The 26,696-nt window shown below is 50.3% G+C and overlaps 2 protein-coding genes across 19 annotated transcripts in view; one reads left to right on the top strand and one right to left on the bottom strand.

Moving 5' to 3' along the window:
* The window catches only part of Hmbox1 (homeobox containing 1), a 142,248-nt gene extending 130,466 nt beyond the window's left edge, over positions 1 to 11,782 (top strand). For 10 of the 16 annotated variants that reach the window (XM_085828717.1, XM_021181574.3, XM_085828721.1 and 7 more), the window contains one exon: positions 671 to 11,782. In XM_085828717.1, coding sequence (XP_085684843.1) covers positions 671 to 808 — 138 coding nt within the window. In that variant the 3' untranslated portion in view covers positions 809 to 11,782. The remainder of the gene's footprint in view (positions 1 to 670) is intronic. The other 6 variants (XM_085828724.1, XM_021181577.3, XM_085828723.1 and 3 more) reach the window with 4 other exon arrangements.
* A 2,889-nt stretch (positions 11,783 to 14,671) lies between these two features.
* Kif13b (kinesin family member 13B) overlaps positions 14,672 to 26,696 on the bottom strand; it is a 159,051-nt gene continuing 147,026 nt past the window's right edge. The window contains exons 38-40 of one of the 3 annotated variants that reach the window (XM_021181269.2): positions 23,836 to 23,898; positions 20,518 to 21,274; positions 14,672 to 18,209 (exon numbers count right to left, since the gene is read on the bottom strand). In XM_021181269.2, the coding sequence (XP_021036928.1) occupies positions 17,944 to 18,209; positions 20,518 to 21,274; positions 23,836 to 23,898 (1,086 nt within the window). In that variant the 3' untranslated portion in view covers positions 14,672 to 17,943. Of the gene's footprint in view, positions 18,210 to 18,230; positions 18,475 to 20,517; positions 21,275 to 23,835; positions 23,899 to 26,696 lie in introns of those variants that run through there. The other 2 variants (XM_029469046.2, XM_021181270.2) reach the window with 2 other exon arrangements.

Genomic DNA, 26,696 nt, shown 5'->3' with positions numbered 1-26,696 from the left:
GCTTTGCTGGGTTTGGTTTGGGGCTTGCAGTCAGTCTCTCTTGCCTCCGCCTGGGAGTGCTGGGGTCATAGGCATGTGTCCCTAGGCGAAGCGGCAGCTTTGCTGTTTACTGTGTGTCGCTTAGAGGGTGAGAGCCTCACTTTGCTCCGAGTCAGGCACTGCACTTGCGACTTGTGTGACTAAGGGCCTGTCCCTGATCTGTAAGGTACAAGTGTTTGTTCTACTTTTCCTCTGCTGTTCTCAGCAGGGAACTCCCTGGATCCCAGGAGCCACTCAGTAGCTTTGTGGATTTAGGCGTGCGCTCGGTTGGGTTCAGTGATTTCTAGTGTATCTCTGGCAAACAGAAAAATCCAGACTATTAGTTTATTTTAATCACTAAAGGTTTGATCAGCACTAGGAAATTTTGATAGAATAAATACTATGTGAAAAGGAACAAAACAAATCATTTAAGTCCTTTTTATTTGTTGAGTCACAAAAACATGAAAAGTCTCTGGACCTGTGTCCATTCAGTGTCTACTTAAATACAGTTCACCTCCACCATGAGATGCACTCAGCCATTTTCTCCACAGATTGCTCTGCCCCACGCACGGCACCCCCGCATGCCTTTTTGTGAGCTTGAGATTGTTACCAGCCGACAAATAACGCTCCTTTCTTATCTCCGCACATCTAGGATGACAGCACCAGCCATAGTGACCACCAAGATCCCATCTCGCTAGCTGTGGAGATGGCGGCCGTCAACCACACTATCTTGGCATTGGCCCGGCAGGGAGCCAATGAAATCAAGACAGAGGCCCTGGATGATGACTGATCAGGGAGTTAAACAGTTAACTTAGTTTAGACGTAGCACCTTAGCAGACTTTCCTCGGTCCTTAACATGTGTTCTTACAGTATAACTTACAGTTTCTTGTATGTCAGGTAGCCATTAGGGTCTTGTTCTGTGAAGATGGCATGGTGCCCTCAGCCTTTGCATATACTCTCTCAGTATTAAAATTCCAGTAAGTAAGAAGCAAACAAACACACTTCCCTCTCCCAGCCCCTGAGGCTAAAAAAGAAAAATCTCGCTGCTCCGTCTTAGCATTCCAAGAAAGTGCTTCCAGGTATTTAGATAACCCTCAGTTCTCAAATATTAGGCTCTGTGTGAAATCTCGGGTACCTTTAGATTCATGTAACACTAGGCTGTACCTCGTCCGTCCCTGCCCTAAGACTGATAGGATGCAAGCTGAGGTAGTGGCACAGGGCCGACAGACACCATCTGGGAAGTGTCCATGGAGCGGAGCACAAGGAACACTAGCGCCCGCCTCGGCGTGAGACTCACTGATTCAGCTGCAATAAGCCGTGCCTCCTAGTCACAGTGTGGCCGGGCTCTACTTCTTTGGGTGCTGTGTTAAGAATGCCATTGGAATCCCAAGCTCAGATCTTGGTTAATGCTAACATGCCCAACACAGACATCCTTCTCTCTTACGAGCTGTGTGACCTAGTAGATAATATACTGCCTTCTGCCTTTGGGACCACGATTCTAAAACAAAAAGGACAAAAACCAAGTTCTGAAAAGCAAAGGCCAGCTTGAGAGCGAGAGCAGTAGGGAAAAGCGTGAGCTGAATGTCGGATGGATGCTGAGCCCAGTTCTCAGAGCCGCTATACATTCCACAGCGCGATGCCAGCGCCTGCCCGGGAAAGTGTTGGAGTTACCTTGGAAGTTGCTTGGCCTTCTGTCGGTGCCCCCTCCCTGCTACCAAAAAGGATAGAGCTGAGGTCCTGAGTGAGTGAAAGAGCAGGCTTGGTGCCCATCACCTGAAGCCCACCCAGAGTCGTTAGGACTCTTGCTGGGGACTATGGCAACTTGACTGTCACACATGGAGGTCCTTGCCTAGCTAGGGGCAGAAAAAGCAGGGGGCATTTATCACCTACATCATGAGCGTGTGGGACAGCAGGATGTCTTTGCTGTCTTCTCTTTATCTGTCCTTGTGGAGGTGTGAAAGCTATATTGCTACAGGCAATTTATTTAATAATTGGAAGCCATATTGATAATGGATGTGGTGATATTTGTAGTTTAATCTACTTTAAGCGGCAGTAACTAATGGAATTTTTTTCCTTGATCATATATGTAGCACTTTTGTTACTTTTTAAAGATATTTATATTTGATAAATCTTTTTTTCATTTTGAGAACTCAAAATACCAAACAGTGAACTTGCGTTATAAAGTCACCCTGTGGTCACCTTGTCATCTAGTAGCAAAATGATGAACTATTCATGCATCAAAGAAAATTACATCTGCTGGCCTTGTGTGAAAATGATCTCCTGGAGCCCTGATTAAATAGCACACTGTCACTGTGGGTAAGAAGAACCAGCCTTCAGTGACTTGGTGCAGTGTGTGCTGAGAGGCTGAGCGTTCCCTGCCTCCTCCCATCTCCCCTCTGTCGCGTCTGAAGAAGCCTTGCTTAGAAGGCAGTGTGGAGTGAGCCTTTGAGCAGGCTTCCATCTTTTTGTCCATGCCTGAACCAATCTCTAAGATAGAAAGAAGGTGCCGTCTCCTCACCCCTGCTTCCTCACCAAGTGTGTCCGACCCTCCTCGCTTTCCCCTGTGCGCTGACCAGATACTCGGTATCCGCAGTGTTTAGCTGGTCTTACTGAGGCACACTCTGTCTAGATTATCCCTTAGGTATAAGTCTTGGTTACAGGGGTGTGAGGAGTCACGTCATCTTTGAGGAGCTGAGGATGCTACCCCACCTACGTCTGTGACTTTGAAGGGCACTAGGTAGGGCTTGGCCCTGCTCCTATCAGTAGATTTCAGGGGGAAATGTATGCATTTTTCCCAGCTCTGAGACCTGAAGTAAAATGGAGCCATCTTCTCTTACTGTATTACTTGAACCACAAATTTAAGAGTAGCATTTCTTATTCTCAGGAACGAGTCCCCCGCACCCACTTAGACTCTCGCGTGGTTTCTTTGATCCGTTTGTCTGTTTCACTTGAGAGATTGCATTACCTGTCTTTCTCACCTTCCTTTTGTTTACTTAGAAGGAATATTCCTATTATGTCTATCCATTTTGGTTGAGTTTTATCTGCTTATTCTCAGTTGAATCAGAAAGAACAGGAGAGGAGGGGAAAATGTATTTTTCTGGCAAGGCACATCCATGATTTATCATGAGATTATGATGATTGACAGCTTCTTTAGGGTGTGGCTGCTCCTGTCGTTTGTTCTCTCTTGCTGTCTTAAAGGAACAGGCTCCAGCTGTTAAGACAGCTCCAGTCTCTAAGGGAACTTCTGAACAGCAGAAGGGCAGAGTGTTCTGTCATCCTAGGGCCTTTTAGAGAAAGCAGTGCAGCAGAGGATACCAAGCCCTGGCTTGGTACAGGCAGTGCCAGCCCTGTGTGGCAGTGTGGTGGTACTGGAAAAGTACAGGCACCATGGAGGCTGGCTCTGTGCTGAGCTAGCTAGAAAGTCTGTCGCATGCCCACAGACTCTCAGCCTTACAGGGAACCTGCGCTCTCACCTACAGCAGGAGTTTGCTTCTTTGGGATCAAGGTTCAAAAACTACCATCGGTCAGTTTTCCCTGGGGTCACCAGGTTTGATTCTACTTTTGAGTCTCAACTCTTGGAATGGCCACAGAACATCCGCAGTCAGACTCATCCACCCTTTGTGCTTCTCTTGCTCACCCTGTCTGCTCTCATCTCCTTCTGTATTTCTTGTGGTCCCAGAGCTCTTTTAGATTGTATCTTCTCGACCAGTGACTACTGGAAGCAGCAGAGGAGGGGAGCAGGCGCTCATAGACTGTGGTGATGTTTATTTAAGAATTACTGTTGCTGGATAGGAAGGAAGGAGAGCAGGCATTTGTAGACTGTGTAATGGTGTTTATTTAAGAATTACTGTTGCTGGATAAGAAGAGAGGGAAGCAGGTGTTCATAGAATGTGCTATGACGTTTATTTAAGAATTACTGTTGCTGGATAGGAAGGTAATTTCCCACCTTCTGGTTCCTTACATGGCGGGCGGCCTGTTAACAAAGGACCATCTTAAGATATTCCTACCTACCTGAGACAGTCACCAGGAAGGGCATTGCTCTCCTGTGTGACTATCCAGGGCCCTCAGACCCAGGAGACACTCGTTCACAGCAGGCATGTTGATGTTTGTGTTGAACGCCCCATAGGGCAGGTTACAGGAGGAGAGAACCTGGGGTGGGGAAGCAGACAGCCGGTGTTCCTTTCGCTCCAGCTCACTAGGTGACCTTAGAAAGATGAGGGCATTGGAAGCCTGCTTGGACTACTGTGCTCTGCTCCAGAGCTCTGGTTCCTGGGAGGTTTGTCACTCTCAGCCACACCCATTATTTTTGGACCAGACATCTGGGAATGTTTTTACCTCGTGGGAACGGCACATGGAAAGCTGATATAGTGGTCTGTGTTCTATCTGGCTTTAGGAACTCTTGCTTTAAACTCCTTGGAGATGAGTCGTCAGGCACCGGCTACAGCAGATGCTGTTCCGGCGGGATGCTCCAGCACTCTGTCCATCCACATGGCTTCTCTTCCTTCCATTCTGTGTCTCAGCGCTGTGTCTTTGTCTTGAGCTGACATCACTGGACGTTTTCTCTTCTCTGAGCACAGACTTAGTGGGTAGTGTTAGTCTGCTCTGAATACAGACCCTCAAGGTTCCATCTGCCAAGCCTGTTACCTTTGTGTACACAGTGAAAAGAATCCCGTCCCATAGTGGCTTCTCTCTTATGTGTTCCCTTCAAGTCCTCTCTCCCTGGTCTCAAGAAGGTTATGGTTAGATGCAGAACTCCATCTAACCAGCTCTGCTCTAGCCCAGAGCTTTCTTCCTCTTCTGCTCAGAGAACAGCCTGCATTTTCCTCTGTGAGCCTCACCAAGTTCTTAGGCAATAACTTCTTAGGTGGTGGTGGCCTCCTGCTCAGCAGTTCTCTGCTCCTGCATGAGCATCCGTCTCTCCACCTCTGTGACGTCATCCTCTTGCTATGATTATTAGCTATGTTTTACTACTGTATTTACTGAGGCTGTACTGAGACTAGCCAATTCCACGTACAGCATTACTGAGCCGAATTTATTTTTGTAAGATTTCCCAAGTGAAGGTTGGGCACATGGACCGGTTCTGCTGTGTGTGTGAGTGGAGCTGGGTGGGGATGTACTGGGGCAGGGGCAGGAACTGCAGAGGCACAGCTCTCCTTTGTTTGTGTTATGTTACATTGCAGATGTGTTTACTCAGGATTGGGCCACCAGTTGTCAGCCATACTGGATTTAACAAACTGCACTGCTGCTGTGAACACCCTTTCCATTTGTCTCCTTATCGTTTGTTACACTGTAACAGTGAGCACCTGGCAACAGGGGATGGCTTGCAGGGAGGCAGCCACACATGGCCATAGCTTTCTTAGGCTTTCATGGTAGCATGTAGTCAGAACAGGTGCTGTGTCCTGCATAGAGACCTTCGTTACACTCCTCCATTTCAAAGATGGCCCATCACTTAAGAAGAGTGATTTTCTTGCTGCACTAGGGAACTGACATACAAAGGCCATAGGGAAGGCTTTCAGGCCTAGGCCCGTCACATCATCAAGCCAGTGTTCTGGTTGCAAAAGTGCATCTCTTATAGCATACATTCTAAAAGACTTTTCTCAGTGCCATCTGTTTCTAATCTTAAGGGGAGACACTACTTCTTACGGCAGCATACAGGACTGACATGCTTAAAACGAAGCTTTATGCACATCTATGGACTGGTAGAAGCTGGAAGTTTGGACATTGCGAGGTTTCTGTAGATACTTCATTACACCATGTGTGTGGAGGGGGAGGTAATGGAGAAAAAAAAAAGTCAGCAACCCAAGCCACCCAAACCCTTACAACACTAGTTTTCCTCCTTAACCAAGAGAGGACAAGACTGACAGAAGGCTGAAGGGAGGTTCAGCTTGCCCGCCTAGCGGTTGCCTTGGGATCCCCGATATATATGTCCCCAAACTGCTTTATCATTCTTGGCGCCCAGGCAGAACTAAAGCTCACTGCTCCTACTCCGGTGAGGTGTGAGAGTGGCCGCCTTCCACTGCTGGGGCTTCCCTCTTGCCTTTGCTAGGGAGCAGGGGAACTACGCTGCCATCCTGGGCTTACAGACCCTCTCTGTGGCCAGTCTTCAAGCTGTACAGCTCCAGCACTGTTGTTGGGAAGTTTGATGCCCCACTTAGAATGCCCAGGAGGCCAGCTCCCCTGACTGCATGTCTGTCGTTTCTCTCTTTAAATAAGACTGGCTCCATACAGCCATAATTAACTCACAAATTCACGATGGTGTGCTGTGATCAAATGAAGGTTTGGCAGAATCTTTCTTCAAATTGTAGCCATGGTAATTGAGGGGGGTGGCATAGAATGAATATATAAAAGTATAATGGCAATTGTTCCGAATGACTGAGTGTCCTCCTGACATGTAATTAGCTGTTTTAGCAGGGTGTAGATTGGCATGGTCATAATTAAGAGGATTTCTGTCCTTTATGTGATTGAGAATAGCAGAGCCCATCCTCGTTCCCTTTGAGCACTAATGCTCCTGAGAACATTTTGGAACAACAGCTCAGTAAACCAAAATAATGATATGGGATTCATCTCCCACCCGAGTGAGAGAGCACTGGGAAGCATTTCAGGTCCAGAATGGAAGGCTTTGCTTATTGCTGGATCTGACTTCCAAATTCTCTTAAACCTCTTGTGTCCAGTTTCATCTTATTCTACTTTGACCAGAAACTAGTCAATATCTCAAACTGAGGCAGCCTCTGGCAGAGCCTCCTGGTCCCCATCCTTTCCTGGGGACACTTGCTGCTTAACTGGGCTTCCTGGGATTTTCAGGCTTCTCCTTGGAAACTTGATTGTTTCCACTGCCGTGACCATCAGAAAGTATTTGCCACACGGAAGTCTGCAGTTGAGTAGGGTTTTCCTCATGGGACATGACGAGATCGGGCACACATCGACCTCCCACAGGAACGCGTGGACTTGGGCTCCAGGGTGTGCACCCAAGCTTGCTCACATCTACCATGTTCAGCCATCGCAAGTCCCTAGAGCTATTCTGCTGTCAGGATGGGTTCCTGGCTCTTCTGAAGTCATGTTCTCTGCCCCCCACTTCGTTTTTCTTTATGCACCTGTGCCTTCAGGCGGGCATCATATAATCCTCACAGCCTGTAGTGTCCTCCTAACTAGGAACTGCAGAACTCACTCCACTCTCCAGCGGCTTAGTTTGGACTTTTTCTTTTTTTTCTAGTCATCCTTTGCAGGAGCCTTGATTCAATTAGAGCGTCAGAAGGGTCCACCGGGATGCCAGCAGCTACCAGTGCTAAGTGGCCTTTTATAAGTTCTTCTGCCCATGAGGCTCAAGACTCAGGTGAGGTTAACTTGAGTTCAAGAGCCCTGTCTTTTTCAGGCTGGACACTGTGGGATTAGTTAGTAGCCAAGTGTGTGTGTGTGTGTGTGTGTGTGTGTGTGTGTGTCTTCACTCTTTCTATAGAAGGTGTCCCTCCTCACCCAGAACACTAACCAACCAAGATGCTGGTTCCAGCTCAGTTGGGTGGAAAGGCTGAGGTTGAGTATAAGCCTAGAGAGGTCTAGGGAGCCCTCTTCCTCAGCACACAGACACATATGGAGAGGTAAGGAAGAGTTTCTGTTCCTGGGGATGCTTCAGTTGGATTCCTCCCAGATACCTACAGTGAAATGTACAGCAGATGCCTGTGTCAGGAAGGTGGTCCTGGGAGGATGGCCATTACTGCTGCCTCTGTAAGTTACCTTGTGGCCCCTCCCCATGCCCACAGGTCAGAGGTGTGGTCCTTGGGACTTGTCAGCCTTGATGTGGATGATCCGGAATTACAACGCTTCTTACTTTTCCAGCTGCTGAGCAACTGCTATGTCCATTAGAGGTTCAGGGCCGCCTTCTGATTCCGTTCTGAAAAGTCACTGGTTGAGCTAATTTTGTGACTTGTGTGACATGTACTGCACAGCAGCAGAACGTTACGATCACCTGTGAGCACTCACAGGAATGGAATTGGTGTGGAGCCATAAGTTCCCAACCTCATCTGCTCCAGTGCTCAAGGGGGGGCCACTCTGATTAAACACACCCTGCATATCACAGATACCCCACCTCAAAACACAAAACTAGCCCTGCAGTCAAGGACAGTGTAGGTGGTACTTGCCTGGGAATAGCTTTGTTTGTTTGTTCCCTCCCTCCCTCCCTCCCTTCCTCTCTCTCTCCCAGAAAAACCCCAGAAGTGATTGATGTAAGAATCTAGATGCTGGTATCTGGGAATGTGTAGTCTTACTCTGCTGAGGTCACTGCCAATCCACTTGCTGTTCTCAGGCACACAGGGTCACTCCTGTGCCACAGCCACTTCCATTCTTGTCTCTGCAGCTGCATCCTCAGACAGCACATCACTGTGGGGTGCTGCTCTCCAGCCCTCACCACCTGCTCTGCAGTGGCTTCCCCAAAGCCTGCTCTTTTCAGTTCTTGCAGTGCTTAGCTCCAGGGACTTTGAGGCACCCTGCTTGAGTTCTGGAGGGTTGTGTTGAATCCGCCTACAAATACTGCTGTCCCTCTACCATAGACAGGAAGGAGAGCACTGTGGAGCCCAAGGCTCTGGCTCTCTGGTGTTACGTGACTCTGCCATGGCTTCCTTTGCTCCTTATCGACACTGACAGGCCCTTAAGTAGACGTTTCTTGAAGGCATTCAAATTTACGCCTAAAATAAAAGTTTTTAATATCCAGAGTCCAAGAATGGAGCAAGCTGCCTCAGATTTAATGTGGCCATTTAATGACTACTGGTCAGTGACAGCAGACTAGGGACATCTTCCAAATGACCTGCTACACTCCTTCATCCAGCCCCCAACCCACCACACACTCACACACACATCATCATCATCACCATCATTTCTAGCTCCTTTTCTTACAAAATTAGGTTCTCTGAGAGTTGGCTAGGTCACTGTCCCCTTCTGATCCGTCATATCATGGGTAGCCTAAAGCCCAAGAGAAGTAAGCACACCTGAGGAGGAAGGCTGAAGGACTGGGCAGGCTGGCTTGTGGGGCTGCTGATGCTATGTGACACTGGCTGATCAACGAAGCCTTAACATTGGCTTCATTTTGCCCCAAATGCCTTGGTTTGAAGAAAAAAAGAGTATGGGTGCCTTTCATTTTGGTATAATCAAGATTTTGCATCTTTATTGGTAGCCAAAGGTGCCATGGAAATTGTGTGATGAAATCAGTGCCTGTCACCTCCCAGGGCTCAAGACAGACCGGTCCCAGGGACTTGTGTGAAGGTTTGTTGCTCCTGCAAGGACTTTGCTTCCCAGCACCTCCAGGTTGAATCTCTCCAGTCTTGTTTGTAGCATCCTTAGCCTAGAAACCCCTCCCATTTTGCTTTACTGGAATTAAGAGCTCAGCCTAAACCTGTGAGGCCATCTGTCCACTCCAAGGCTCTCCGAGGCCATTAGACTAGAAAACCAAATGGCATTAGAGCTGTATGAATGCAAACAGCAGCCACTCCCTGACGTTTCCTGGGCCCCATCTGCAGGCGTGAGGGGTGTGTGTGTGTGTGTGTGTGTGTGTGTGTGTGTGTGTGTCATGTGTGCTGAGTGGAGGTGAGCACTTGTGGCTGCTTTCAGAAAGTATCCCCTTATCATTTGCCTTGATGCCTACATTGACTGTACTGAAAGCAGTGAGGATCTCATCACTCATCTCTGAAAATGGGCACCAGAAAAACAAAACCAAAGTTCTCAGGGTGGGTAGAGCTCTTTCTTTCCAAGCACTGCCATTCTGGCAAGCTTTCTCCTTTATGCTCTTTGGTTCTACCACAGTTCTACTCTGAAAGCTCTCTTCTTTCTTAGTGGTTCCTCACAATGACCCTAAACAGTGTGTCAGGGCAGTCTGTACCTCACTAGGTGCAGATCAGGGACCACGGATGCCAAACTGGCTCCTGAGCCACCACATAAGTTCCCTGGCTGGAAGGTGCCAAGACTGTGGCAGTTGTCTCCCCTGGAAGAGCCTACAGCCTTCTCCAATCTCCCCATGGGCTCAGCCTCCCCTCCGTGGCCATGGTTAGGTTGGGTCTGCAGTACCTTCTAGAGCAAACTTCTCATTTATGTTTAAGTGCCTAAGCAAGTTATAGACCTCTGGGACCTGCCTGAGAGTCGGCCTGTGCCCTGTCCTTCCCACCATGCACCCCGCCTCAGGGCAGGTGTGATGCACATCCCCGCTCCCCAACCCAGTGTCCCTGCCATTCTGCAGGCAGAATGGTCACAAGGGCAGGCAAGGGGAGAGGGCTGGCTTTGTCACTGTTTCCTTTGTTCCTTCTGTTGATGTGACTATGACCTTGGGTCAGAGGAAGTTTTAAGGAATCTACTTAGCTAGGGCTTGGTGGCTACTGAGTGAAGAACAGGAGTGAGTCGCCTCTGAGCAGAGTTCTAAGAGAGCCAGCAGGCAGGGATCATGACTGAAAAACCTGTGCGTACTGGAGCCCTGACCGCATCCACAGCCCAGGTGACGAGGAGCCGGAGGCCATCAGCAGTAGAGTCGTAGTAAGATCCAATGTGCATTCTTTAAAATGAGTGAGAGACTGTTTCTTTTGGGGAATAATTAAAGTGTGAGCTAGATCTGGGCCTTTTATTTGCATGAGGTATAGAACAGGTCATGGACTGCTGTGCTCAGTTGGTACAACAGTGACAAGTAGAAAGGAACAATCTATCACGCAGGCACCTTATTTTCATTGATCCAGGATTTTTGTTCAGACAGTGGAGTAATGCAAACACTGGGCGCTTGCATGTAACAGGTGCGGATGACCCTGCCTCACCTAGAGAGGGGAACACAGAGGGTGAGTGGCCTAGTGGCAAAAGGGAGGCTGTGGCACATGCAAAACCCATGCTGCCCCTGAGGAATGTGTCACCCTCTAGATGCAGTGTCCATGGTCTACCTACCAAGCACCTGTCCGGCCCGGTGTCATTGAGGAATGTCAACCGGATGCAAATTGAGGGACGACAGCTTTGAGTCAGAGCATCGGGGAGGCCAGGATGCTGGGCCCTAGCTGAACTTGGACATCCTAACAAGAGCCAAATGCACGCCTGTTGAGGGCAGCATGTGTATAGTTCACCGTGGGTCTGGGAGCAAGCTGGCATGGCCAGCTGGGAAGTGGAAAGCAGGCTTACGTGTTCTGACCAGACACCAGGGACCAGATGTCGTGAGGTTGCCTGCAGGTATTCAGCCTAATGCCTGTGTAGGATCCTGCCAGATGAGTCGGGGAGGGGGCAGGGCGCCCTCCTGGCCTTGGCCGTTGTGTGTCTTAGTCTCTGTGTTCCCCTTTGGTGTCTTCTCTGGTCTCTGTCCCCATCTTGTGTGCCATGTGTCCCTGAGGGTGAATCACACCTGTGTCTGAGTCTGCTGTAAGGTGTTCAGTCTACCTCAAGGGGTCGTCATGGCAAGCTCTGTCCACATGGAATCCTCCTTACATGCCACACACACTGGAATGTATACCGCCCCACCCCCATAACCGCTGACCCCATCTTTCCCCATAATCACCAGACTCCTAGTGCAAATTGGATGCTGCTTTAAATGTGAAAAATCTGTTCAAAAGCTATAAAATCTGAATGAAAGCTAAAGCTGAACTTATAAGCCTTGTTGCATATGAGCCAAAAGTGCAAAAAGCTCTATATAATGAACTAACCTGCCACTCGTATAAATATAAATATATATAAATATATTAAAAATCAGACTGTTCTACAAAATTGTGTATTTGTATTTTTGTGTACGTACAATTTTCTGCTAAGCAGAAGGAGGGTGTAGTATAGGGCGCTGTGAGAAGAGATTTGGTTTAACCCCATTTCTTTGTGACTTATTTTTGTTAACATCAGATGCCTGTCTTCGTCTTCTCTGTGTGACACTGTTTGGAAAGCTGCAGTATCCTTCTTCCTTAGGCCAGAGTCTGTGACCATAAAGCTGGGCTCAGGGAGCTGTGTGGCCACCTAACAGACAGGGCCAGGCTTGCACCGCCGAGGCCAGGCATGCGATGGCAGTCCGACTCGGCTCTGGGAAGCAAACTCCCTCTTTAGAAACCAATTTCCCAGACAAGATCGTTGGATACTCACAGACCCAGGGAGCAAGGGGAGACTTCTTTCCATTGCCCAGGTAGCTTTGCCTGGTGTAGCTCCCGGTCCCCTGGCTGCCACTGGGCCATGTCTCCCAGGTAGCTGCTGCCCTTTCAGACAGGGTCACCAGATGCCTCCCTATCGGAGCTGTCACCAGAGGTCCAATTCATTACCTGGAGCATCTCAGAACCCACTTTGCCGGTGCTAAACAGGAGAGGGGTTAGAGTAGCTGCCAATCATGGCCAGAACCAACCCACCAGAGGCCACGACAAGCTTGGGCACCCACTGCTGCCCACCCCCTCCCAGCCCCCTCCTGGCCCCTGGTGGAGCCTGCTCTAAGGAGTGATACTGCACCTTCCCAGTAGGACTCGGATTCTAACAATGTGTGATGACTGTAGCAAGAAGCCCTTGTTTCTCGATGTAAATGGTCAAAGAAACAAGCGCTCTACTGTATTGATTAAATAGTTCAATGAGTCCTGTTTCATTGTATCTCCTATTCTGGATTAGTGCCTTTTGGACAGTAGACTGTTCTGTAATTAAAATGTAGTATACTGCTTTTTTGTACAGTTTTGTTTTAATAAAACTTTTTTTTAATTTGTGTTTATTTTAGTATTGTACCTATTAGAGAATAAAATGTATAACTGAGCAAGGCTGTCCGGGATTTCTTTGGGTCCAGATATTCATGGGGATGGTGTTTGTGCCCAGTTGGCTGAAGTGGGCACAGGGGTCTGTGCACCCTCCCTGGCAGTTTCTGGTTTGTTTTGGTTTTGCCCAGGCCCCAGCTCTGCCTTTTAGACTTTTCCAAGAGACAGGGGCATTGAAGAGATCACAACTCCAAACCCTGAGCAGAACCCATCACCACTTCATGCTGGGGGGTGGGGGGCACACATCCAGTAAGGCTCTGCCCCAGGACCACAGCCAAGCTTAGGGATCTGTAGCTTGCTTTCGCTCTCCATTTCCTGCTGCAGCCTGCCCACCCTGAGCCTCTTAAAGGAGCCGACTCAGAAAGCTGTATCTGGAGGAGCAGAAGCAAAGGGCAGCTCTGTGCGCCCTGTTCCGGTTTTCAGTGGTGAGCCGAGGGAAGACCAAGTGCCAGCCTTCCCTGTTGCCCAGGCAGGGACTCTATCCACCTGTCCTTAGATGACTGCGAATCATTTCCCGTCATGGTATGCATGCTCAGACATGCTTCAGACAGCACAGCTCAGATCAGGACGGAGGCTAGGACAGGCCTGTCCCTACCTCACAGGTCTGCATAGTTTGACCCCAAACTCTTATTTCAAGCATCTCCCAGGGGTACCCTCTCCTCTCTGTATCCAAGGGTGACTTCCTGGGCTCCTCTAGGCCCAGGATCAGAACCCACATCCCTTGAGTCACTCAGTAAGCAAAGAGTGACACCCACTACAGCCCATGCCAGGGCTTGGTACAGACTAGACCTCTCCTGGGGTAACTGCAGTCTGAAAAAGATGATGTCTCCCCCGCCCCCACCTCACCCCTGCTGCTGGATCAGTTCCATTCAGAATCCTGCCTCATCTTTCAAGGGGCTTTTCCTGGCTGCCACGGTTTTCGTCTCTGCTTGGCAGGGCTTATCTCTGAGAATAACTCTGCTGCACTTGGGAATACAGACAAGTCTTGTGAAGACAGAAGCTGCCTATGGCTAATGGCCACCTCCACTCGGGCCTCCAGGTGCCCTTGACCCAGCATTCTCAGGCTATTTTATTTATGAGACAAGGGCAAAATGATGGTTGGTGTAGGGAGAAAAACATGAGTCCTGTACCCTGGAAACAATGCTTTACTGTAGCAGAGTGGCTGAGAGTGAGGCCCCATGGGTGGCAAAGGAGGTCCCTTCCCTAGCACAAACCCAGAAAGGGCAGGCTTCCTGGTAGGCAGGTCTAAAGGCAGGTTCCATAGCCCTAACTTATTCCTCTTTCTAAAACACCTTGTTCTGAGGCAGTGGTTCTCAACCTGTGGGTCTTGACCCTTTCAGAGGGGTCACCTAAGACCCCTGGAAAATACAGATATTTATGTCATGATTCAAAACAGTAGCAAGATTACATTTATGAAGCACCAACAGTTACAAAATAACTGCAGGTCACCACATGAGGAACTGTGTTAAACAGTCGCAGCATTAAGAAGGTTGAGAACCACTGTTCCAGTGTATATCTATGTGCAGCAGTAGAAAGACTTTGTTCTATAGTTTAGTCTATAATAGGGCCTATGTCAATCATAGTTCAAAGCAGATGGTGAAACCCCTGTCTGAAATCAGGGAACCTACACACACACACACACAGCCACCTATTCTTAGCCCTGAAGCTCCACTTCCTTTCAGTCTCAGTCCCCCCCCCCCCCCCCGGAGTTTCTGATGCTGCCTGGCTTCTATAAGGGGCTGAAATGAGTAAGGGACTGGAGACAGGGACCAAGATGCCAATGGGGATTTCCAGGATCTTTGATCCACATCTAGGGGTCACAGAAGTTTGTGCCCTGGAGCTTGCTGCTCTCTGGAAACCCCAGGACCACCACCAAGGGACAGTGTAGTCAGCTGAAGCCCAGGGTGAGGATAGGCAAGAACAGTTAAGCTTGACCTCGGACATAAGCAAGAAATCACCTGGGTTTATTTAGAAGCTGTTGGTCACTTGATGGAAAGGTATGAATGGTACAAAATTACAATAGTTTGGTTCCTCACACAACATAAATCATCATCTTTACTATTCATTACAGGGTCTTTGGATTTTTAATTCCCATTTAACATGCACCAAATCACTGGAATCCTGGAATCAACATCACATATATGAGCTCATATTTACACAATCCACACAGCCGTGCTTTTCCCAATTTTTGTCCACAGCACAAAAGGAAGGCAGCATATAGACTAAGATGTTTTGGGCAGTGTCTGGGACTAGAAGCACAGGCTAGACACTGGTCCCAAGGAAGGCACTAGAGATGGCCCTATGGTCTCTGACCTGAGGTGGCCTGGGCCTTGAGGCACTAGAAGCTTCAGTCACCATCCATGGGCAACACGTAGCAAAGGCAGCTTGGACAGACAGGTAAATGCTACATGGGTCACTCACCTGCTTCCCACACAGAACCCCTAAGGCATGATAAGTGGTTGAGAAAGCTGGAAACATAGAAACACCATGTGCAACTCCTCAGGGAACATGTGACTAAACACAGCCCAGAAACACTGCCCTTAGACCTGGACACCCAACCCCACTCCCACCACCAACCCTCCACTACCTGACATTTTAACAACCACAGCCCCTATACATCACGGTTCCAGCTGCAAGTTAGTGTTAGTCTGCTCCAAAAGGCACTCAGTAGAGAGCTGAGGCTGAAGCTGGCCTGTTTGGACTCATCTGGCATGAGAGCCCAGGAAGAACACAGCTCACTGTCTTCATCCAGCCCACAGGCGACATGAAAGTCAGAGTGCAATATGTGCTCAGCAAACCCAGAAGACCAGCAAGCACCTGAGCCCCATCTCTTCGGACCCACCCCAAAGTGCCAGCTTTCCCAAGGTCACCTCCCTGCCCTCATAGCAGACAGGAACACAGGGTCCTCTCGGCCACAGGAACAACTCATAAGGAACACCCATGAGGACAAACTTCTAGCACACTTGCTATGTGTGCCATGAAACCCCAAAAGATCCCATCCACATTGAGCACCAAGTACATGAGAGCAGAGCCTTCTGTGCAGACAGACAGACTGCCCTCACAGAACCCCCTCCAGCCACTGAAGGACCCATGTGCTTTGGCCTGTTGCCTGTGAAGCTGGAGCGCTCACATGAAGAGTATCCTGCAAGGCTCTGTGGAAATGGTATTACTTTCAGAGGCAGGGGGATTTCTTAGGCAGCCTGGAATAGAAAGGCTAGGGAACCTCAGATCCAATGAGCAGGGAGGGAAGGGAAGGGGGGGCTGGGAGAGAGACAGTGGTCCCAGAACCACGGGACGACAGCTGGCCAAGTGAGATCCTCAGGACTTCCTGAGAACTCCGGATAGCAAGATTAAGTCAATAGTAACTTTTCCTCCTGTTTTATGCCACCCAAGTGACAGGTGGCACAATGTCCCTTCCCACGGCATTAACACTACTGGCATTACATCTTCAGGGACTTCTCTCCCTAGCACCCATTGCATGGCCATCCTAGAGGATGGGACTCTGGGACTCTGCTCTCTAGGGGACACTGTGGATGCTGACAGGAGAAACCTCTCACTAGAACACAGTCAGAAGCACTGTGTGTTTCCACAGAGTGGCCAGGCAGGACTGGCACTGCTAACTCACCTGGTGCCTGGTATCCCAAGCTGCCAGCTGAGGGACAGGAGTTACTGAATTGGTGCCTGCCTCTAGCTGGCAGCTCCAGAAATCTGTGCTATTCAAGAATGGAGCAGAGGCAGGTCTCTCCTGGCAGATTATGGTAACAAGTGGAGTGACACTTGACTCCCAGGCTGGGGTACAGGCAGAGTCTACGCCCGTGCCAGGAAGGCCACCCATCCTCCTAGGGCTCTAAGTAGCCTCTGGTCAGGGTTTGGGCAAGCAGATGGTAGTGAAGTTTATACTGAGCTAATCAGACAATGCAGACAGTTGAGAATGAGTGTCGGCAATACTCGCACAGGCCACAATGGCCAGAGGAGGCTGAGGGGTTCTGAGAAGCCACCTGGCAGGAGCTACTTCCCTTAAAAGGCTTAAGTCCTCACAGAACCAATTCCTCTACAGACACCTGTTAGCTGTGGTTCTTCGAGAATCTGAGAGTCTAACTTCGAACAAACTGCCAAGGATAACCTGTGTACTGATACAGCCTGAGGTGGAAGGCAGGGCAGGGCCTAGGACAACAGGGACTAGGTGACTCTGATCTACCCACTGAGCCCCCCACCAACACTCTGGGACTCAAAGGCCATGCACGTCTCAGCAAACAGGTGGTTGGTAATGCCCTGGGATATACCATGACTCCAGCACAGAAGGAAATGGAAATGGTTCTGCCCTCATTACCTGCCTGCCCAGCTGCTGGCCCCATTTTCCAGCTACCTGAAGCCTGGCAGATCCAGACAAGGTACTGAAGGCTCGATCCGTGCCAACCCCTGAGTCTGCCTTCCCACCAGTGTCAGTAAAGCCACGGTGTCTCCAATCAAGCAACACAAGGGCAGCTGGCTTCATTTGCTGGCTGCCACTTCCAGTAACCACCATCCAAGATGGAGGCTGCAGCTCTGGCCAGCCAGAGGCCAGAAAGCACAGGCAGGCATGTTGGGATAGAAGGCGATCGTGGTTTGTGAAGTATTTTAACTTTTGGGAAAATAAATTAAATAAATATAGTTCAAGCATCCTGTTAGGAAATGAATGGCCAGCAGAAAAGACTTTGAGTGTAAAGACACTGGGACACCCACAAAGATGCCTCCCAGAAACCCTGTGAGCCGTGCAGCAGGATGAGGTGTGGCCAAGGGGAGGCTGATAATCTCCGGTGCACGGAGAGGGTAGTGTGCGTGCTGGGCCCAGGCAGGGGAAGTCCGGGCTGTGAGGGCAAGTCACCAGTTAGGATCATTGCTTAAATTAAGACATTAGTGAAGTCAGCAGAATAAGGAAAGGGGAGCCCAACACATCTGGCTGGGAACCCCCTCCCCCATCCTCAAGCAGGCAGGGAGGAGCTGGGCTAGCTCCATCCCATGAGTCTCTGGGCTCCTGGAACCTTCCACCCCTAACTAGGGGAGCATAGCTAAGGGGCCTCTGCCACTGCCAAGCAGAGGAAGGAAATCCAGCTTCCAGCTTCCCAGAGGGAACAGGGAACCAGATTGTCCAGCATCCCTGCGTCGTGCAAAAAGCATTCATGGCCCTGCTCCCATGGAGGAGCCAGGTCTCCCGAGTCCACAAGGGAGGTGCATCTTAGCTGGCCCAGGACTTCCGGTTCTCAGGATTCTTGTAGCTCCTGTCTCCCTTGGCCAGTGCAGCTGTCAGTGAAGCCAGGTTGGTGGCAGAGCCCGAGATGGTAGCACTTCTGCGGGCCTCTGGGGCTCCCTGAGGCTGGAGCCCTGAACTGCGCCTGCGCCCAGTGCCCACAGCCCTGCGGACCCGGCTGGGCCTCACTAGCAGCCCATAGCCAGGGTTGCACCTGAAATACTGTTTCCCACCAATGGAGCCGTCATTCTTTCCTGCAGGGAAGGAAGGAAGCAAGCATCATGGAGCCGCCTTGTCAGTCATCTTCTTTACTGTGTCCATCCATCATGCTGCTACCTCCAAGCCACCCAACCCAGAGGCCAGTGAGCCCAGCGCCCAGAACAGTAGCCTCTCAGGACAGCAACCAGTCGTCATCAGGGACAGGCAGCCCCTAGCCTGTGGTCTGAAGGATGAAGCAGCAAGGTGGGGGCCATCAAGGCAGAGTTGGCTGCTGCTCCTCCAGGGGCACTAGCTCCTTCCCTAAATGCAAGCAAGGCTCTGGCTTAATGTCCCATGTCCCAGCTCAGTCCAGGTATGACTGTCCCACAGCTTGGCCCCCAGGGCACCTATCATCTCTGTGACTCTGGATCACCTGAGATGGTGATCCTACACTGATAGGCAATTTTCCAGCCTTTCCAACTCAGGGACTTGTGTTCGTGGCCTGTTCTGATGCCACACATTAGCTGTCACCTTGACACTCCTCCTGATGGTCCCCTTGACACTCCTCCTGATGGTCCCCTTCCACGTGACCTACACATCTTCCCGAACCCTGACCACTACTCCCATACCTACCACTACCTCAACCTCAGCCCTCCCCACTCACACATCTGCCACCCTCAAAGCGGTCTTCCTGTTCCCATTCCTCCCATGTGTGCTCTGCGAGGGGTCATCTTTTCAGTCCCTGATCAAACTGCACTACTTACCACAAGACTCTTAGATACGGGCACCTGGTGCCCCGCAGGCCTCAGAGGCCACTTTCCTACTAGTCCTCAAACACAGAAAGCTGGGCCCCCCTCAGCAGCATGGGACACTGCCTGGCCTTACCCTGGTGACAGCCCAACTTGCCAACCCTGCTTCCTGGACCCTCTGTGTGTCTGGACAGCTTGTGGTGTTCCGGTCAGCCACCCTCCTCTATCCCTCAGCACACTTGTTCTTATCAAAATGTATTTATTCCCTTAGCATCTTCTCCTCTGACAATTACAAGTCAAGGAGGAGATGTTGCCCACCAGAGTGTGTTGGAACCTAGCACAGCAACGCACGTACTTCGTCCCTGTTGGTGAGTTAACTTATTTCCTAATCTCTTTCATTCTTGAGTTCACCTGCAGACACAGACTTATTCCTGCACTTTGGGAAAAGCAGATTTGAAATTTTTTTCCATCCTCTACTACAGTTAACATCTTGAACCACTTCCAAATCAAGGTATTCTCTGCCAGATTATTTTTAAAGATAGTGAAGCACTCGGCTCGGGGACAAGGATGTCATTTTGGCCTGTGTCTGCAGCCAGGGATAAATGGACTGGTGAGGCCACAGGATGGATGAGAGACACAAGTGGCAGAGCTCCTCAGTCAGAAACAGGAAGAGCTGCAATGGCGCTGCCACACAAAGGGACCCTGGGCCACATGTTAGGAATGATGCCAGGCACAGGGTTTCCTTCCACTCAACCCCAGATCATGGCCCTCCATAAACTTGGGAACAAAAAGCAGATTAACTGTGACCCAGGGCTGAGCAGGGCACAGCTGCCAGTGGACATGGGATTTACCTGTGAGGTGACAAATACAAGATACTACAGATCCCAGTAATGGTAGGGTAGCTCAGTAAGCATGCTCCACATGGCCCAGGTTGGAAATGGGTACCCAAGCAAACCATTTGGCCTGTGCTTACAACAAGGGATCAAAGTGCCTAAGAGGCCACAGGCTGGGTCAGACACAGGGCCTACTGCTGGGTCCCAAGGGAAGCCTAGTCTTAAAGTATAAAACAACACTGGAAAAACAGCTCCTGAGATGTCGCTACTCATGCTTCTTTAGGGCCTCCTGCTTCCTGCCCACCCTGAGCTCTGCAGTCTGACTTGAGTCTGCACCACTCTCACCTGACCTCACCTAAGCCATCTTGTTCTTGCTCACCCTAAGTGTCCTGGAGTCTTTGGAGCACAGAATGTGGCCTGAGACAGAGCTGCTGCTGTGACTTAACAAAGAACACTGGGTATGGTGGCACCTAATTGTAGCCCCAGATAGTAGCAGGAGGATCACTGGGCCCAAGTCAGTTCAAACCAGCCTGGGCCACACAGCTGGTCATGGTCTCAAGAGAAAAACATTTAAAGTATTACTGAGTTTATAGCAGTTTTCAGTGACTACCTTGCAGCTCTGATGGATTCTGAGAGTTTAGATAGGCTAGCTTCTGGTTATGAAGGGTCAGGAGGCTCAAGGAGTCTGATGCGCTCTGGTCCACAGCACATCCCACGTTCCCTTCCTGCCAGTCCACACTCAGCAGGGTCATGTTCAGCACGGGCACCCACAGTCTACTCACCTGCAGGCAGATCCAGCTCCACACCAATCCATGTTCCCTCCTGGAAATCAGTTGGTCCAATATACCGTACAATGCCCGTCTTGTTGGTGCCCACAACAACATACTCTCCCTCTCTGAGCCACTCAGGGACTTCGCTGGCATCCTCAGAGTCAGACGTCACTTCTAGCCTCCCCAGAGTCTGTCCCCTAGCATTGCTGGGGTCTTCTGAAGCCAGGGGGTCCTCCTCTGCTCCGGAGGAGGCACCACCCAGCATGCCTGTGAAGGACTTAAGCTCTGAGGTCCGCACTTTCCGGATTCTGAATGGGGACGTGGGCACAGCAGACGCGGGTTCGGAAAGAAGAGGTGCTCTGGGAACCTCCAGCTCTGTGCTTTGAGTAGGAGCTGCAGGTATGTGGGGCTCCTCTGGGGCAGGAGGATGGCTTTGTTTGCAGGAGAGGAAAGCCAGCTCAGGCTCTGGGGTGACCTGACACAGGGCAGGGGGGGAACCCGGTGTCTGGCTGCCGAGGCCTGTGGTGTCCAGGCCTAAGGTGAGTGTTTCTGACAGGGTGGCAGAAGAGACACTGTGAGAGAAGTAGCCACTTGAAGCTTCACTCAAAGGGCTGGGCGGTCCATCCTGTCCTTCTGGGGGCTGAGTAACCACCATGGGAGATGGAGGGGAAGACACTTTGACAGGTTTGTCACAGATCTTTACTGCAGGGGCCGCCATCTTCACCATGGATTCCAAAGCCCCACTAGGCCCAGGGCTGCCTTGTTGAGCCTGCAGAAAGACAGAAGGCATACTAAGGAAGGTTGGAAAGGCCTTCCCACCAAATCAAAGCCCACCGGGCTAGCACTACCAGATCTATGCTGAGCCGGGTAGGAGCTATTCCTGGCTGGGTGCAGCGCACACCTGAGCAAACCTAGTCAGAGCTTGCCTTGGTCCTGGAACCAAATGCCAGGTGAGCACTGTGCTGTACGTCTGTGTTTGGGAGTGGCTGAGCACAATGGACCAGACCCTGCTGCATCTGCATCTTCTACAGAGATGCTCATCACTGCACTGGGGCACAGGAGGGCATTACACAAGGCAAAGGCCCCCACTCCAGGAAGAAGCAACACACACTAAACCTCACCCCACCCATCCTAGCTGCCCTGGTCCTAGGTACCTGTTCCCATGGAAGCAGATGCCCTCAACCTCCACTGTCCTCAGAGGAGGACTGAAACGCACTAAAGAGAGCAGAGAAGCACTTGTCTCTGGCAAAATCCAAAGGATGACCTCACCAGACAATCTGCAAGTGCTTTAGCAAGCAATGCAGGCACATGAGGCTCTGACCCCAGACAGTGCTGGCGGGGTGCTCAGGCTGGGAGGCAGGGACAAGGAAGGGGCGCAGGCTGCCTATAGCTAGAGCTCTTTCCCTAGGAGCTTGTTTTTCGGCTCCTAGTGTCCTGTCAGGGCCTAAGGGCCTCTGATTCTGGGACATATGCCAAGGGATCGTCACTAAGCAAGGACAGAGCCAGTGGCCTTTCACATCACTGTCTGAGTTACCAGACAGAAGGCACAGACACGAAGCCAGGAGTTCACAGTGATGGCAGCCCCCCCCTCCCCCCCCCGCTAGCCCCAGGGTTTTGGGAGTTAGCACAGGATGTTCTATTAGATAACAAGCTGTCTGAGGGAGTCAAGCACTATCTCCCAATTCTGTACCTGCGGTGCTGGGGAAGGAGAAGACAGGATGGGAACAAGATGGAAGGCTGCACAGAAAAGGAAAGATGTATCCCAATATTTATGCATAGATGGTCACTTTCCATTTGAAACACAGGATTTATTTGAACTGGGAAGGAGCTAAGATCTATAAGTCTCTTCCAGTTACTTGGCTTAACTCAGTGGTTTGATAAATCATGCATTTTCCCGTGAACTGTCATTTATATTCCTGCTTTCTTCCAGAAGCCTTCCTTGCCCACAAGGCACACTTTATGGGGGAGGGAATTCACGGTACCGCTGGAGATTAACAGCCCATTTTTGTGATGGGGTTCTGACTGAAAACTTACTCAATCCAGCAGATCAATAACTGTCATTGCCATAAACATGCTGAAAGATTAGGCGATCTTTCAATCATTTTTCTTCTGCAACTTGGACATGCTTTATTTATTTATTTATTTATTTACTTACTTACTTACTTACTTACTTACTTTCCTGCTCGAGTTACTTATTGCTAGATGCAAGGGAAGTGCACAGAACTACAAGAGACACTGGACATGACCTGTGGCCTTTCCATACTCACCCATCAGTAGATCCAGTCACCTCTAGTTCTGCTCTAGCCAGAGTGGCATGAAGGAGAGGCACAGAACACCTCAGGTGACAGGTGTTCCAATGCCCCACTTGGATCACTGGTGGGAGAGGGGTACAGGAACTACAAACAGTCATTTACAGTGAAGCCCAGAGAAGCTGAAGGGCCTGTGCATGCTCCCCATGGAAGGGACAAGCCAGGTAGAGTGAAGGCAGACTAAAGATGGCAAAAGGAAGATGACACAGCCTACGGCTCCATCCCAGCACCCTGTAAACAGTTTCACTTGGCTGGAATTCAAATTTATCACTTGAAACCTATTTGCTGCCTGTAGAATGTCCAAAGGCTGTGAGCCACTGGGATGAGCAGCAGGAGCCAGGCACACGGGTGGCCTTACCAGTGAGTGCTGCTTCTGGTCAAAACTGCCAGCCTAAACACCACGTGACCACTTGACCACCAACAATACTCCCAGGAGAGGGGCCTTGGGATGGCTAAGAGGGAACTTTTCACAATAGGGCGCTACCTAAAGGGTCAATTGTCCCTCAGATCATCAGACCCTGTTTGCTGTTGTCTGAATGTATTACTTCCCCTATGAAGATGAGATCCTCTGAGAGACTGAAGGCATGGTGGGACTAGGGGGTTCTCCTGCTAGCAGGATGACGAGCACTGCTGAGCTGTGGGAGACCAGAAGAAACAGTTCTCTCCCAGCCTTGCATTAGTCTTTTCACGCTGATAACATGAACCAGAATGAACTGTAAAACTGAGAATTAAGCAAACACTCACAAGAAAAAGATAGTTCTGTTTATAGAAACCCCCTCTGCCTAGCAGTGGGCTATTAAAGCACAGACTACATTAGCAGTCAAGCACCAAAAACTTTAGCAATCATATGATTAGCAGGTTGAAAATAGCAAAGTGTAACAAGGAGCCTGTGCGTGGAAAAGGCAGTGACCTACATTGTAGCTAATTACTAAAGTGGAAAGCAAAGACAGAAAGGCAGGAATTGACCAAAGGATCCTAGGGCCACCTCTGCAAGTGGGGCAGCCCCAACCTGGTGACTCACCTCCTCTGTCCTTGTTGCCCAGGTATCTGAGAAGGTAGGCTGCACCAAGATTCGGGGCACGGGCTGAAGAGACAAGTACATGAGTGAGGGCCCAAAGGGTAGAGGGGCACAGAGCAGAAAGCTGCCAGGAGCCACAAGGAGACCGTCACAACTCTCAGGAACTCCAACACATTCCTGCCAACTAGGCTTGAGGGTGCCAGGGTTCTACACCACACAAGACAGGCTGGCCCCAGCCAGATACAACATACACATATAATTGTCATGCTTCTTCTCTGTGGTCACAGACACATGCTGGTCAATACTGGACTGTGAGCACAAGTCTTTACATGAAGTCACTGAAACAGAAAGCAGGAGTCGACCTGAGCCTGGGTGGCCAGGAAGCGCGTGGAGCCCGCCGCATGCTGCAGGACTGAGGACGAAGGCAGCTTTTCTGGCTGGAGCACCAAGCAGACAAAGATAGAGGGGCAGCCTTGGGCATCTGAAACTAACAGAGCTAGGAAAAAGAAGAAAGGTAACTTGACTCCTGAGCAAAGCAAGCAGAAGGCAGCCAAGAGCCAGAAAGTGTCTCACTGACAGTGCGGAGCCCACAGGAGAGGCAGCAGAAGCTCAGGCAGGCATTGCAGTAATAAACGCTCTGCATCAGAGCAGGTGAGGGGAGAAGAGCCTGAAGAAGGGGTGAAGCACCCAGCAGAGGGCTTGACTTACAGACACGTGATTCAAGGAGCGCTAGAGGTATGCTAAGAATCTGAGTAAGAACGTGAAGTCAGAAGGAGGGAGCAGGAACCAAATTCATCTTATGATGAGGTCAACAGCAGCTAGACACAGAGGCAGACAGCAGTGTGAAGGTCTCTGGAAGAAACCAGGAGCCCACCATTTCTGCCTCTCCAGCTCATGCCAATTTTGGCTTCAGTGTCCCCTTCTCTCCCTCTGCTCACTCAGCACTAGAGAAGGACCCACGGGCAGGGCAGGCACAGCATGGGCTTCACATCCCCTGTGCAGCTGGCCACAGCCCTGCTACTGACTCTAAGTCACCATTCTGACCTGGAAAGGTTGAAGAACTTACTAGAGGACCCCACGGAAGAAAAGTCAAGGACTAGGGCCAGTTGCTCAGTGACCACATGTATCCAAGATAGCGGAAACCTGACCTGGATAGGCCTGACTGTGTACATAGGGCCTTCAAGCCTAAGCATGACTGTTCACCATCCCTCAATTGAAGATAACAAACACATATTAGGGCAAAGGTGACACCGTAGCCACTAGGGCTCAGGATAGGTGCTGGGGAGAATGCAGAAGGAGTGCGACAGAAGGACCAGAGTAGGGAAAGGATTTACATTCCACCCTCAGACACTGGGGTGAAACTCCAGGAGAGCTAGAAGCATGTGTGCCTGAGTGGATGAACAAGCGAGGGTGTCCTGTAACAGCAGCCCTACTGCCATGCCCTGCAGGAAGAGCTTGAACTCCAAGACCCCAGCCACCTCCTCAATGCCTTTACCACAAAAAAAGGTTCTGTCCTTAGCATCCCCTCCCCCAGCACACAGACCTCTGACCTCTGACCACACCCAGGGCAGCTGACACTGAAATGAAGCAGTCCTCTATGCCTGCCACCCCACCTTGAAGTCCAAGGGACCTGATGCTGCCTCTGCTCTCTTCCCCACAGACCGAAGTCTCCCTCAAACAGGAAGGTTGGCAGGGTATTTTCTTTTTTTTTTTTTTTTTTTTTTTTTTTTTGGTTTTTCGAGACAGGGTTTCTCTGTATAGCCCTGGCTGTCCTGGAACTCACTTTGTAGACCAGGCTGGCCTTGAACTCAGAAATCCGCCTGCCTCAGCCTCCCGAGTGCTGGGATTAAAGGCGTGCGCCACCACGCCCGGCCAGGGTATTTTCTTAGTACAGACAGTACAGACTACTACCATGCTCAGGCTGCAAGTTCCATTGTTTACTTAGGTCTTACTGAAAATGCATGGCATTAAAATGTTGAAGCCTGGGGGGGGCTGGAGAGATGGCTCATCGGTTAAGAGCACTGGCTGCTCTTCCAGAGTTCAATTCCCAGCAATCACATGGTGGTTCACAACCATCTGTATTGGGGTCTGATGTACTTTTCTGGTATGAGTAATATACATAAAAATAAATCTTTTTGAAGGAAGGAAGGAAGGAAGGAAGGAAGGAAGGAAGGAAGGAAGGAAGGAAGGGTAGAAGCCTAGCAGGAGGGAATGGTAGCCACCAAACATGGACTCCTGCTGACGTGATCCTGAGCAGGGAAGCATGCGCACACTCTTCCTCATGACTCAGCAACTCCCTAACATGACTGGGCCACTCCCTAACATGACTCAGCAACTCCCTAACATGACTCGGTGGCTCCCTAACATGACTCGGTGGCTCCCTAACATGACTGGGCAGCTCCCTAACATGACTCAGCAACTCCCTAACATGACTGGGCGGCTCCCTAACATGACTGGGCGGCTCCCTAACATGACTGGGTGGCTCTCTAACATGACTGGGTGGCTGCCTAACATGACTGGGTGGCTCCCTAACATGACTGGGTGGCTCCCTAACATGACTGGGTGGCTCCCTAACAAAACATGCAAAAATTAACCGAGGCCACAAACAAACCAAGCCCTGGTTCTAACATGAAACCGCTCTCCAGACTCAGCAGGTCTCAATGTCCATTTGGATTCTCTCATTAGGGAGTGGTGATCTGTTTGGGGGCAGGGAGGGATGTGTAAGCCAAATTACTAAAATGAAGAGTGTGAAATGGATCCCAGACTGGAAGGTCCTAAGGCAGAGGGAACTCAGGGGAGAAGAGATTAGAACGAGTGACTGTGTGGGACCAGCCTGAGCAGAATGGCAGGCATCAGGGAACTGG

The sequence above is a fragment of the Mus caroli genome, unplaced genomic scaffold (genome assembly GCF_978045245.1).
Source record: "Mus caroli unplaced genomic scaffold, Mus_caroli_1 scaffold_12, whole genome shotgun sequence".
Lineage (NCBI taxonomy): Eukaryota > Metazoa > Chordata > Mammalia > Rodentia > Muridae > Mus > Mus caroli.
This window is presented reverse-complemented; position numbering and strand designations above follow the sequence as displayed.